Source organism: Rhincodon typus, unplaced genomic scaffold, assembly GCF_021869965.1.
Source record: "Rhincodon typus isolate 14 unplaced genomic scaffold, sRhiTyp1.1 hic_rhity00000977, whole genome shotgun sequence".
In the NCBI taxonomy this organism is placed as follows: Eukaryota; Metazoa; Chordata; class Chondrichthyes; order Orectolobiformes; family Rhincodontidae; genus Rhincodon; species Rhincodon typus.
Genome location: NW_025966615.1, coordinates 1 through 11899, shown reverse-complemented (window position 1 = coordinate 11899; position 11899 = coordinate 1). Strand labels below are relative to the sequence as shown.

The 11899-nt window shown below is 40.7% G+C and overlaps 1 protein-coding gene across 1 annotated transcript; it reads left to right on the top strand.

Moving 5' to 3' along the window:
• Window positions 1-2684: 2684 nt before the first annotated feature.
• On the top strand, window positions 2685-11581 carry LOC109928179 (60S ribosomal protein L9). Its single transcript, XM_048592287.1, has 5 exons — window positions 2685-3690; window positions 3774-3889; window positions 8891-8986; window positions 11102-11234; window positions 11324-11581. The coding sequence occupies exons 1-5, from the start codon at window positions 3645-3647 to the stop codon at window positions 11407-11409; spliced, it is 477 nt and encodes a 158-aa protein (XP_048448244.1). The 5' UTR covers window positions 2685-3644; the 3' UTR covers window positions 11410-11581.
• Window positions 11582-11899: the final 318 nt, after the last annotated feature.

The following is an 11899-nucleotide window of genomic DNA, read 5'->3' as shown; positions in this document are numbered from 1 at the left end:
AGCTTTGATTCTTTATGTCTTATCACAACTCATCCACCTTGTGAGGTTAATTATCGTAACCAACAAGCATATCACAAATGCTTGAGTATCCAATAAAAACTAAGAAATCATATTTTTGAAATTACGGCAGGCTTCATTTATGAACCTGGACCCAAAATTTGGCAAGGGCGGCTTGTTAAGGATTGATGTTTATTGTTGGCTCATCAGTGTAAAGAACTGTCTGCATGAAATTTGCACATTCTCCCCATGTCTGCGTGGGTTTCCTCCCACAGTCCAAAGATGAGCAGGTTAGGTGGATAGGCTGTGCTAAATTGCCCCTAGCGTCTAGGGATGTGGTAGTTGGGTAGGTTAGCCTCGGGAAATGCAGTTTTACAGGGATATGGTAGGGGGATGGATTTGGATAGGATGCTGTTGCGGGTTAGTGTGGACCCAATGGGCCGAATGGCCTGCTTCCAAACTGTAGGAATTCTAAGATTATTTGTCATTGCCAAAATATAAACCACCATATTAAATCATAACCAGCTGAATGTTATAGGATTTTGCTGTGAGTATTAAGTTCTGCTGATCCAACCCTGACATGTAGCACTATCTTTAATTGATATGAAGAGAATTATGTGGAAAAGTAATTGTTTGACAGCAATTTTCCATCCTTTGCATACACTAATTGACTTTTCTAAATATAACCGGTTCAACATAATGTTGTAAACAATACAAGTAAGGTTGATGATGAAATTCCACATCCTTTCATAGGGCATGTATACGTATATCTTGCAGTTGAGGAAAAGGTCATTAGTTGCCATTGAACTGAGCATTTCATTAAGGATTTGAGATGGAAGATTCACATTTAATAATGTTAGTTACACTTCGGTTGTGCATTTCTGTTTTGTAAATTGAAGTCTTTCTTTTTCATTGGATTTCACAGGTGCATTGTATCTTTACAATTTTATGAATATTTACCTTAGCCGCTTTACATGTCCGGTGAGCAATTTTAATTATAGAAATAAATGAATTTCTATCCATTCCTTACAGCCAATTTATTCATGTCAAATGAACTGAATCAAAGGAAGATGTTTTCATTTAAATGCACAAGTAAAATAACAGAAGGAATTCATGAAATGAAACTATCAATTAGTATAGTATACCCACTCCAGTGGGTTGAGCAATGAATGGAAGGAAAGAGGGAAATCTACCGGAAGAGATAACAAGGTGTAGAGCTGGATGAACACAGCAGGCCAAGCAGCATCGTAGGAGCCGGAAGGCTGACGTTTCGGGCCTAGACTCTTCATCAGAAATGCTTTTGTTTCAGGAGTCGCAGGGAGAAACGCTTCTGAAGGATCTCAATGCTATGAATGTAGACATTGTCACGGCTGGGGCCAAATTGGGAAGGCTGAATGTGGACTGTAGTCCATTGGGGATGATCTGGTTCCGGAGGTACTAATCTACCGGAAGAGTTTGTCTTGGCCGCGGCTGTGCGTGCTGACGTTTCATGGTGACGCCGCACGTTTCTCTACAACTGCCGGCAGACGGGACTGTACCTTCCTTTCCTCCATCTTGAGTGAGGTGAGATATCGGGAGTTAATCAACTCCGGGGGAATCGGTCCTCATCGGCTGTCTCTGTGTATCTGTGGGGCTGAGTTTAGCCTTAAAATAAAGGGGACAACTTTGTGCGGCGGCTCAGGGTGATATTGTCTGAGTTTTTGTGGCGGATGAGGCTTAACTTGGTGCGTCTCTTGTTGACCGAGCCTGCGCGTCAGGCCTAGGGACGAAGAGTTGACTGCGTTCCGGTTTGAAGACCATGTCACTCAGGGGACTGATATTGTGCGGGTGTCAGACCGGCTGCACTGGAACCGAATTTCAGTCACTAGATAGTGAAGAGCCCGAACAGCTCTCGGAGCCAAATGGAACTCTGGTGCCACTTAAGAAGGAAGGTGTAGATGCTGACTGCAAGTGGCCGAGACTTCTTCGCAGCCACTGTTGCCACTTTCCACTGACATTAATACAGCCTGTGTCTTCCACTTGAACCTTCAAATCTTCGAGTTTCATCCTTTTCAGAAATTCTAATTGAAAACAGATTTGATCAGTATCAGCCAATCTATCTGAAAAGTCAACCTCTTAACTTTCAGCCTTATGCTAAATTGCGATTTTTTTTTCAGTTATGCACCTGGTCTAGTGTCAGTTGGCTGTCGTGAAGTGTGGTCATTTGTAGTAATGTAAATAATACAGCAGCCAAATAATGCGCAGTGTTCCTAAAGACTAAAAAAGGACCTGGTATTGATATTGAAGTAAATTTTGGCCAAGAAACAATGTAAACCTTTTTATTCCAGTCATACCATAGTATTGATCATGTCTAAAAGCTTTGTTCTCCGGAAGGGTCACCAGAGCTGAAATGTTAACTGTGATTTTTCTTCACAGATGCTGCTAGGCCTGCTGAGCTTTTCCAGCAACTTTTGTTTTTGTTCCTATGTCTGAAAGCTCAGCAGGTCTGGTAGCATCTGTGGAGAGAAATCAGACTTAACATTGTGAATTGAATGACCCTTCCTCAGAGCTCAGTTCCTCAGACCTGCTGAGCTCATAGAATCCCTACAGTATGGAAACAGGCCATTTGGCCCAACAAGTCCACATCTCCCCTCTGAAGAGCATCCCATCCAGACCCATTCCCCTACCCCTGTATTTCCATGTCTAACCCACCTAACCTAAACATGCCTGGGCATTATGGGGAATTTAGCATGGCCAGTTCACCTACCCTGCACATCTTTGGACTGTGGGAGGAAACCGGAGCACCTGGAGGAAACTCACTCAGACACTGGGAGAATGTGCAAACTCTACACAGTCTCCTGAGGCTGGAATCAAACCCAGGCCCCCGGCGCTGTGAGGCAGCGGTGCTAACGACTGAGCCACCGTGTAGCCTTCCAGCAATTTCTGTTTTTGTTTCTGATTTAGAGCATCCACGGTTCTTTTGGTTTTTATAGATCATATTTAGCTGTGAACGCACATGGGGCCTGAATCCAGTGTAAACAATCAAGGCTGTATTATTGGAGGTACTTTCTCTTGAATGAAGTTTAACATTCCAATCCTATCTTCTCTGTCAGTCAGAAGTAACATCCTCTGACATTAATTTTAAGGAGTTGAACATTTATTCCTGGTGCCCTAGACAATGTTATTCCCTCATCAGACATCTCAAGAACAGACTATCTGGTAACTTTGCAAGTTTGTTTCAGATTCCTTGCTGTGTGCAAATGGGGTGCTGTGTTTCCTACATTATGACAATGACTTTCAAAGAGGATTGCTTTCCAAAGCATGCTTCATTGACTGTAAAATGCTTTGTGACATCCTGAATTTATAAAAGATATGATATACATAGTGTCTTATTGTGTGATTCAAAAAGCATTTCAGCACAATGCAGTGTTCCCAGTACCACACTCTCAAGTTAAAACTTTCTAAGGATACACTTCCATGTGATGAGATAACAAGGTGTAGAGCTGGATGAACACAGCAGGCTGAGCAGGGAAGCTGATGTTTCGGGCTACACTTCCATGTGATGCTCGTTACAGCTGACTGTTATTGATTTGGAAGTTATTTTTGTAAATAATGCTGTTGTATTGCTTTTTTATGTTGTCTTAAACAATTTTTATTTGCTTCTCAGAATGAAGACCATTCTCAGCAACCAGGTTGTTGACATTCCTGACAATGGTACAGTATCTAACTTTAGTTTGGTTTTCTATTTATAACCAATTGTTATATCTTGTGCTGTAACGATTATTATCTGTTTACAGTCGATGTGATTTTGAAAGGCCGTACAGTCATTGTAAAAGGGCCTCGAGGAACATTGCGCAGAGAATTTAATCACATTAACCTAGAGCTCAGCCTTCTTGGCTTGAAGAAAAAGAAGGTAATGAACTTTAAACATCTGTTAACTTTTGGTGGAAGCATTAGCTAAAAATGTTGGTCCAGTTATTTTTCCAAGACCTGAGTGTAGATTTGATATGTGTGTACTTCAGTGATAACTTAGTTAACTAATTGTATGCACTGTACAGTAAGAAGCATGTAAATTCAAGACTATTCAAGCAATGGTGAATTTATAATCCAGTGACTGTTCGGGGCATTGGGACTGCTGCGTTTTGGTGATACTAGTTTTCACACAAAAGCTTAAACAGTTGTTTCATCAAGCTGCGCAGGTTGAAGAGGCATATCCCAAAATAAGAGCAGTTGGTCCTAGTCTCCTAGAAAGCAAACATCTATCCATCACTCAACTATTTAAACCAATCTACTGGTCATTCCTGTCATTGCTGTTTCGGAGCCTCAAGATCATAAGAAATTGGAACAGGAGTAAGCTGTTCGGTCCTTTGCTTGCTCTGCCATTCCTGTATTTTCTCTAACCCTTGATTCCCCTACTTTTCAAGAATCTGTCTTGCCTTTAAATATACACAAGGACTCTGCAAGGAGTCTGTGGCAAGGAGTTTCTAAAACGCTTGACCTTTGAGACAAGAAATTCCTCCTCTGGAAGGTCTAATATCCAGCTTCACGTCCGCATGCAGAGGTATCAGTGACTTCAAATGAAAATCACTGCCTGAAACTATGGGAGAAGAGGGTGACCTTTGGTTTTTGAGCTTGATCAGCTAAGTCTTGATTTTTAAGGTGAGGGCATTTTTGTATTTGTGTTCATACTGAGATCTGTCTCTTGGTTGACTTTAATATTAAGGATTGGTATTAAGTTATCCCAGAACAGTGATTTTGAACAGAGATAGTAGGAACTGCAGATGCTGGAGAATCTGAGATAACAAGGTGTAGAGCTGGATGAACACAGCAGGCCAAGCAGCATCAGAGGAGCAGGAAAGCTGACATTTCGGGCCTAGACCCTTCTTCAGACTGTGCTAATGCTGTGATTTTGAGCAAAGTGTGTATTTTTTTTAGATAACTTCTGGATCTGTAGATTGTTAAAGGATCAGAAATGGCTTTTAGCAGGATGATGTGGTTTTCCTGTCAGATGTTCCTGAAGACTGCAGGAAGTGTTTGGTTGCAAATCCCTATCAGACTGCATGGATCTGTTGGAGTGGCAGTTGGAGGCAATGAGGAGTTTGAGTGAGGGGGTGCGGTGAATGGCAGTTTCAGGAAAATGGAGACCCTGTAGATACAGTGAGAAAGATGCATGACTGCTAGTAATTTGGTTGGGTTAACATTATAGCTGTAGTTAGGGGCTATCATAATATAAAGGGCTTGAGTGGGGTGGAATTTTAATTGTATCCAAAAAAACCACCTTAATCAATATGTGGATGTACCTATCAGAGAAGGAACCATACCATACCTGACCTTCAGTTGGGAAATAAGGCAGGCCAAGGGATTGAGGTGTCAATGGGGGAGCACTTTGGGGCAAGTGATCATAATTCTTAGTTTTAAACTAGTTATGGAAAAGGATAGAACTGATCTAAAAGTTCTAAATTAGTTTAAGGACAATGTTGATGGTATTAGACAGGAACTTTCAAAAGTTGATTGGGGGAAGCTATTTGCAGGTAAAGGCGTAGTTGGGAAGGGGGAGGCAGTTAAAAATGAGAGAGTTCAGAGACAGTGTGTGCTTGTTAGTGTAAAGGGCAAGGTTGGTGTAGGGAATGCTGGATGACGAGGGAAATTGAGGCTCAAGGGGAAAAAAAAGGCATGTAGTTATAGGCAGTAGGGACTGAGTGACTCCCTTGATGAGTGTAAGAGCAGTTGTTTCTTTTAATTCATTCATGGGATGTGGGCATCATTGACTAGGCCATCATTCCTTGCCTATCCCTAATTGCCCAGAAGGCAGTTAGAAGTCGACCACACTGCTGTGGGTCCAGAGTCACAAGTAGGCCAGTCTGGGTAAGGGTGGCAGTTTCCTTCCCTGAAGGACTTTAATGAACCAGATGGATTTTTTGATAATTGATTCATGGGCCTCATTAGACTCTTAATTCCACCATCTGCCATGGCAGGATTTTTAACCCGTGTCCCCAGAATATTAGCTGGATCAATAGTCCAGTGATAATACCACTAAGCCATTGCCTCCCATAGTATACTTATGAGGGAGGTCGAGCGGGTGAAAGGGGGACATAGGTAGCTTTGGCAAATAGAGTTAAGGAGATTCCAAAGAGATTCTGTCAGTAGATTAGGGCAAAAGAGTAATTAGGGAGGGAAGAGGGCACCTAGATCAACTTGGCCATCGATGTGTGGATCCACAGGAGATGGGAGAGATGCTAAACAATTATTTTTTTCAGTGTTACTGTGGAGAAAGACATTGAAGCTAGGCAACTTGGGGAAATGAATAATGATGTCTTGAGAAGAGGTGGTGCTAGAGGTCTAAAACACAAAGGTAGGTAAATCCCTGGGCACTGAACAGGTGTTACCCAGAACATTGTGGGAAGCTAGGGAAAAGATTGTCTGGGTCCCTTGCTAAGATATTGGTATCATTGACAGCCTTCGGTGAAGTGCTGGAAGACTGGAGGTTGGCTAATGTGGTGCCATTACTTCAGAAAGGCTGGAAGGAAAAGCCAGGGAACTATAGACTGGTGAGCCGAAAGTCAGTGAGGGTCAGGATTTATGTGCACCTGTAAAGGCCAAGGACAGATTATGGATAGTCAACATGGCTTTGTGCAAGGGAAATTGTGCCTCACTAGCTTGATTGAGTTTTTTTTTGAAGGAGTAACAAAGAAGATTGAAGGCAGAGCGGTAGGTGTTTTCTATGTGGACGTCAGCAAAGCATTTGACAAGGCTCTGCATGGTAGACTGGTTAGTAAGGTTAGATAACATGGGATTCAAGGGGAGCCAGCCAGTTGGATACAAAATTGACTTCATGGTCGGAGACAGAGGGTGGTGGTACATGGTTGCTTTTTGTACTGGAGACCTGTGACCAGTGGGGTGTCTCAAGGATCAATGCTGGCTCCGCTGCTTTTCGTCATTTATACAAACGATTTGGACGTGAGTACAGGAGGTATGGTTGTAAGTTTGCAGGTGATGTCAAACTGGGTGGTGTCGTGGACAGTGAATAAGATTCTCGGTACATTGGGACTTTGTTCAGATGACCCAATGGGCCGAGGAATGGCAGATGTAGTTTAATTTGGATAAATGTGAGATGTTGCACTTTGGTAAGGCAAATCAGGGCAGGACTCAAAATAGTTAATTGTAGGGCTGTAGGTAGTGTTGCCGAGCAAAGAGTGGCAGGATGAAGATGCATACTTCTCACCACCTCTCTCCCATCCAAAAGCTTAGCCCAGCAACAGCACAATAAATGTGGAGTTGGAAAAGCACAGCCAGTCAGACAGCATCCAAGAAGCAGGAAAGTCCATGTTTTGTCCCGAAATGCTTAATTTCCTGCTCTTCTGCTGTCTGACTGGCTGTGCTTTTCCAACTCCACATTTATTGTGCTGTTGCTGGGCTAAGCTTTCAGATGCTACCATTTGAATGTGTTTTGCCTCTCTGTTAGAATATACATTTTTTATTAAAAATCTGATCATTATATTTAAAAATTGATTGCATGGCAACCATAACCAGTTGGTTCCATGGGTCCTCATTTGGCTAATTGTCATTTCTATTGGTTGGATTTCTTGGAGTTAAAACCATCTATTAAATTCTTTGCAGTCAGGTCATTCAAAAGACATTTAATTTGGTTTGCTTTCTGTTTGTATGTAAGTAATAAATAGTAAATGATGTTCATGGAAGGTGTGGCTTCTTGAGCTTTGAGATACGCTTTGAAAAAGCATGGCAAACGAAATAAGGTTGATAGATGAAAAATAAGGACATTGTGGAAATTAAGGTTATTTGATATCAAAAAGGCTAGTTGACTAGAATGAAATGTTGGCGCAGTTGAGTGAAAGGAAAGGCTGCTTTGGGGCTGCCTGAAGAATGGGAGATTGACAGGTGAGATGGAGAGAAGCATAAGTGGTTTGGCGAAGGGATATTTGACCCAGAACTTGATGTAGGTAAACTACTGCTTTTAAAACAGGTGTGCACAAACATTCCACATTGATGTTTTTGTTAGTCATTAAATCAGTGCAGTTCTGACATACTAAATGTCTGAAATGCTGCAATATTGATTACTGTGACTTGACCTTGATAGCAGCTGGAAGAAGTCGAAGCCAGCATAACTTCCTCAATTGGATGCTTTATTTGTACCTATGAATATATTAAATGGCTCATGACAAGCGTATTTGCAGTGAGTGTGAACTTGCTGTTTTACTTCTGAATCTGTGTTTTGTCAATTTGAGTGTCTCTGTTCAATATCAAGTCAGTTTAATGTGGTTAAAAATTATGGGCCTACTTTGGGAAAGGTGTCTACAATGTTCCTGTAATTTGAACGTTTTCACAATGTGCCAGTAACACATGGGGGTTGGTGTTTATAAGATTGTTATTTTACATTAATTCAGCCTGGAAATCTGTTAGTTCCAATATCGGCAATCTCTGCTTTAACAATCTGAACATTTTCAGATCTCTGTTACCATCAGCTGAAAGACATCTTTTAACATTTTTCTGAACTTGCAACTTGATGAGAAAACATGCATTACCGTCACTGTGGAATCTTTATCTGTGCTCTTCTGTAGAAATATAGTTGCGGTTGTGATTTATGACTGGAAGTTTAAACATAGTTCAGTACACTAGTATACTCCATAGCAGTATCTTCTATTGTGGCTATGGTTTTATAACAATGTCTTGAAAGCAAGTTGCTCATTAAAGTCAATAATTCATCAGACACAGTTAATTAGTAAGTGCTGCTAAGTATGTTTTCTTATTGCTGAAACTTTAACGCATCTTGTTAAATTAAGTTTCTCCTTTTTGGGGTTTGCAGTAGTTAAATTATTCACTTCCTCAACATAGTATAGATATTATTGATTTTTCATGTTTACTAATCATTAATAACATTGCCTTCTCTTTTTCCTAGCTTCGAGTTGACAAATGGTGGGGTAACAGAAAAGAGCTGGCCACAGTGCGGACAATCTGCAGTCATGTACAGAATATGATCAAGGGTGTCACATTAGTAAGTAACTTTGAGTAGGTGATCTCTTGTGCTTCCTTAACATGTCTTTAACTTCATCACAAAAGATCCATGTTTCTAGTTGAAATACTGTTCCATGGGCAGCAGTTTTATTTTAAATACAATGACAAATTGAGAATTTGTGTGGTATTCCTGGCGTATTTTGTTCACGTAGGCCAGCACAAGTTCACATTTTAATTTAAGTGTGACTCAGGATTACTACTAAGAACATAGAATTTATTCAGTTTTTTCAGTACAGTAAGAAATCTGAAAATCAAGTGCACATATAATTAATTACTTTGTTTTCTACTCATCATATCTGCATGACATCTTTGACTGCCCATCACCTGCCAGTGCCTGGAAGTCTCTGGTGTAGTTTGAGTCTGGTAGTTCTTTACAGTCCATAAGATGGCTGTCTGTGAGATGGAATGATACCTGGTCTTGATTACTTTCATTGGGGAGAATACTAAGTCAGAGAGGTATGTGGAGCCAAAGTAAGCTTTCACTTTAAAAGTGCAGGATTGCTTACACGTTCTCAAAAATCTGTCCCTTGATCTGACTTTCAGCTCTTTGCATAGTAATCATCTCCATGTCAACTTCTTTTCTTTGTAAATCAAACAACTGATGAATTGTAATAACCATCCTGCCAGTGTCAGGTTGAGGGAATGGATTTGAAACAGACATGATTTCTTCCATCATATTGAATTCCCCTGCAAGCTTTCTCAAGTGTACACAGAATTTTGCTGGATGGCTATGTTTTTCTTTGTCTTTGATTATATTTTTCTGGTATTTTGTCTAGACTCTGCAGTGTATTTTTTTAAATTATGAGGACCACAGACCAAGTTTCAACTTAAATGCATTTACTGCACCAATCACATGCTGTTTATTCTTTACCTGCATTTGAGTTCAGCTTGTTTAGTGTTGAAGTTCTGTCTGTAAGGAACAGGAAATTAAGAACCACACTTGGTTTGTCAATTCACTGCACATTTAATTCCGTAATGTAAGAAAAATGGCAATTTCAGGCATCAATCTTAAATCTTTGCAGGATCTTCCCTCAACTTGACTACTTCACATCAGTGTGGAAGGTTAGTTCACTGTAGGCAGCGTAGATTCAGTAAGGATTTAAAGAAGTGATGAATCTTAGAATCCCTACAGTATGGAGGCAGGCCATTTGGCCCATCGAGTCTACGCTGACCCTCCCACTACCCTATCCCTGTAACCCTGCATTTCCTTTGGCTAACTCACCTAGCTCCCACATCCCCGGACACTATGGGCAATTTTTAGCATGGCCAATCCGCCTAAAGTGCACGTCTTTGAGCTGTGGGAGGAGATGGGAGCACCTGGAGGAAACCCATGGAGGCACGAGGAGAATGTGCAAACTCCGCACAGACAGTTGCTGTTTTATGGAGTGTTGCAGTGGCTCATTTGTTAGCACTGTAGCATCCAGCAACAGGGACCCAGGTTCAACTCCAGCTTCGGGCGACAGTCTGATTTCAGTGTGTGCATTTTCCTTGTCAATGGATTAATTGAACAACCAAAAGAAACATTCATTGTCCTTCAGGTCCTGCTATAGTTGCTGAAAGATATCATCTACCTGAAGATTTGATTTGTCTTGCAACTGTGGACGAACTAAGTGACATGTTGTGGATCACCATCGTTAGTACTTTGTTTTTGCCCTTGAGTAAAGTGTCAGCAGCTGCAGTCATTGCATCTTTAGTTACTTCGATGTCTGTGTCGGTGGTTTGTTATGTTTTTGGCTGAAATTATTACTCATTTAAGGCAAAAAAAATGAGATCCACATAAAGGCAAGATACTGAAATGCAGCAGAGAAAGAAGAGATTAATATTCATGCGTCTGCAGTGTTTTGCTCTGATAAAGTATAGGAGTTCCTTAACTTCACTGCATACTAAAGTGGCAGATTTTGTTGAGCTTCTTGAATATGGAGCATCATTGTCTTTTTTTTTGAAACCAAATGGTCAATTTTTAAATTCCTGGCAAGCAATTAAAATCTGAATTCTTGACTAATGTTGAACATTGGTTAATTGTAACTCATTTCATTTCAACAATTTTGTGCTAAAAATGTACAATGTGTCTTTTTGTCCATTTTTCCAAAATTAGGGCTTCCGTTACAAGATGAGATCCGTCTATGCTCACTTTCCCATTAATGTGGTTGTTCAGGATTCGGGATCTCTAGTAGAAATCCGTAACTTCCTCGGAGAGAAGTATATTCGTAGAGTCCGTATGAAGCCAGGTAAGTAAAGATAACATTATGCATTTTCTGCAAATGTTTTTGGAGGAACATACTTCATTGTAACTCCCTTTTCTTTCTCCTTGCATCAGGTGTTTCATGTATTGTTTCCCAGGCCCAGAAAGACGAGCTTGTTCTTGAGGGAAACGACATTGAGCTGGTTTCAAACTCCGGTTAGTATTTTGCAGTTAACCTGAACTGCCTGGCTATTGAAACCACATGGAATAGAATTATGTTGCTGACTGGCGTATTGCCATATTTCATCAACTAACTTTCAAGAGTGAAAAATCTACTTACATTTTCAAGAACATACATAATCTCCAGCAATAAAGAATTGTCATAGAAGGAAATGTTTGAACTAAGACCTAACTTTATTTTACCCCACTTATGAAGTGTTTTCATTAGTTGAGCAAAACACATTAAAGATGGCAGGGCAGGTGATGTGTTACATCTGCAGAATATGGGAGTATGTCATGTAGCAGAGAGATGAAAGTTTCTCTAGGAGCAGGAGTGTCATAGCTGATTTGTTGTAGACCAGGCAATATCTTGATAAATCTCTTCTGTATGCTGTCTAGTGAAATCATATCTTTGCTATAGTGTGGCGACTAGAATTTGGCACAGTATTCCAGCTGTAGCCTTACTACTATTAAGTACATCAATGTCTTGAC

What these genes read in the sequence shown, in the direction of transcription:
- LOC109928179 (XM_048592287.1), top strand. Translation starts at nt 3,645, where the DNA reads ATGAAGACCATTCTCAGCAACCAGGTTGTTGACATTCCTGACAATG. An exon ending in TGTTGACATTCCTGACAATG is followed by an intron (nt 3,691 to 3,773) that starts GTACAGTATCTA and finishes ATCTGTTTACAG; the next exon opens with TCGATGTGATTTTGAAAGGC. An exon ending in TAGAGTCCGTATGAAGCCAG is followed by an intron (nt 11,235 to 11,323) that starts GTAAGTAAAGAT and finishes TCCTTGCATCAG; the next exon opens with GTGTTTCATGTATTGTTTCC.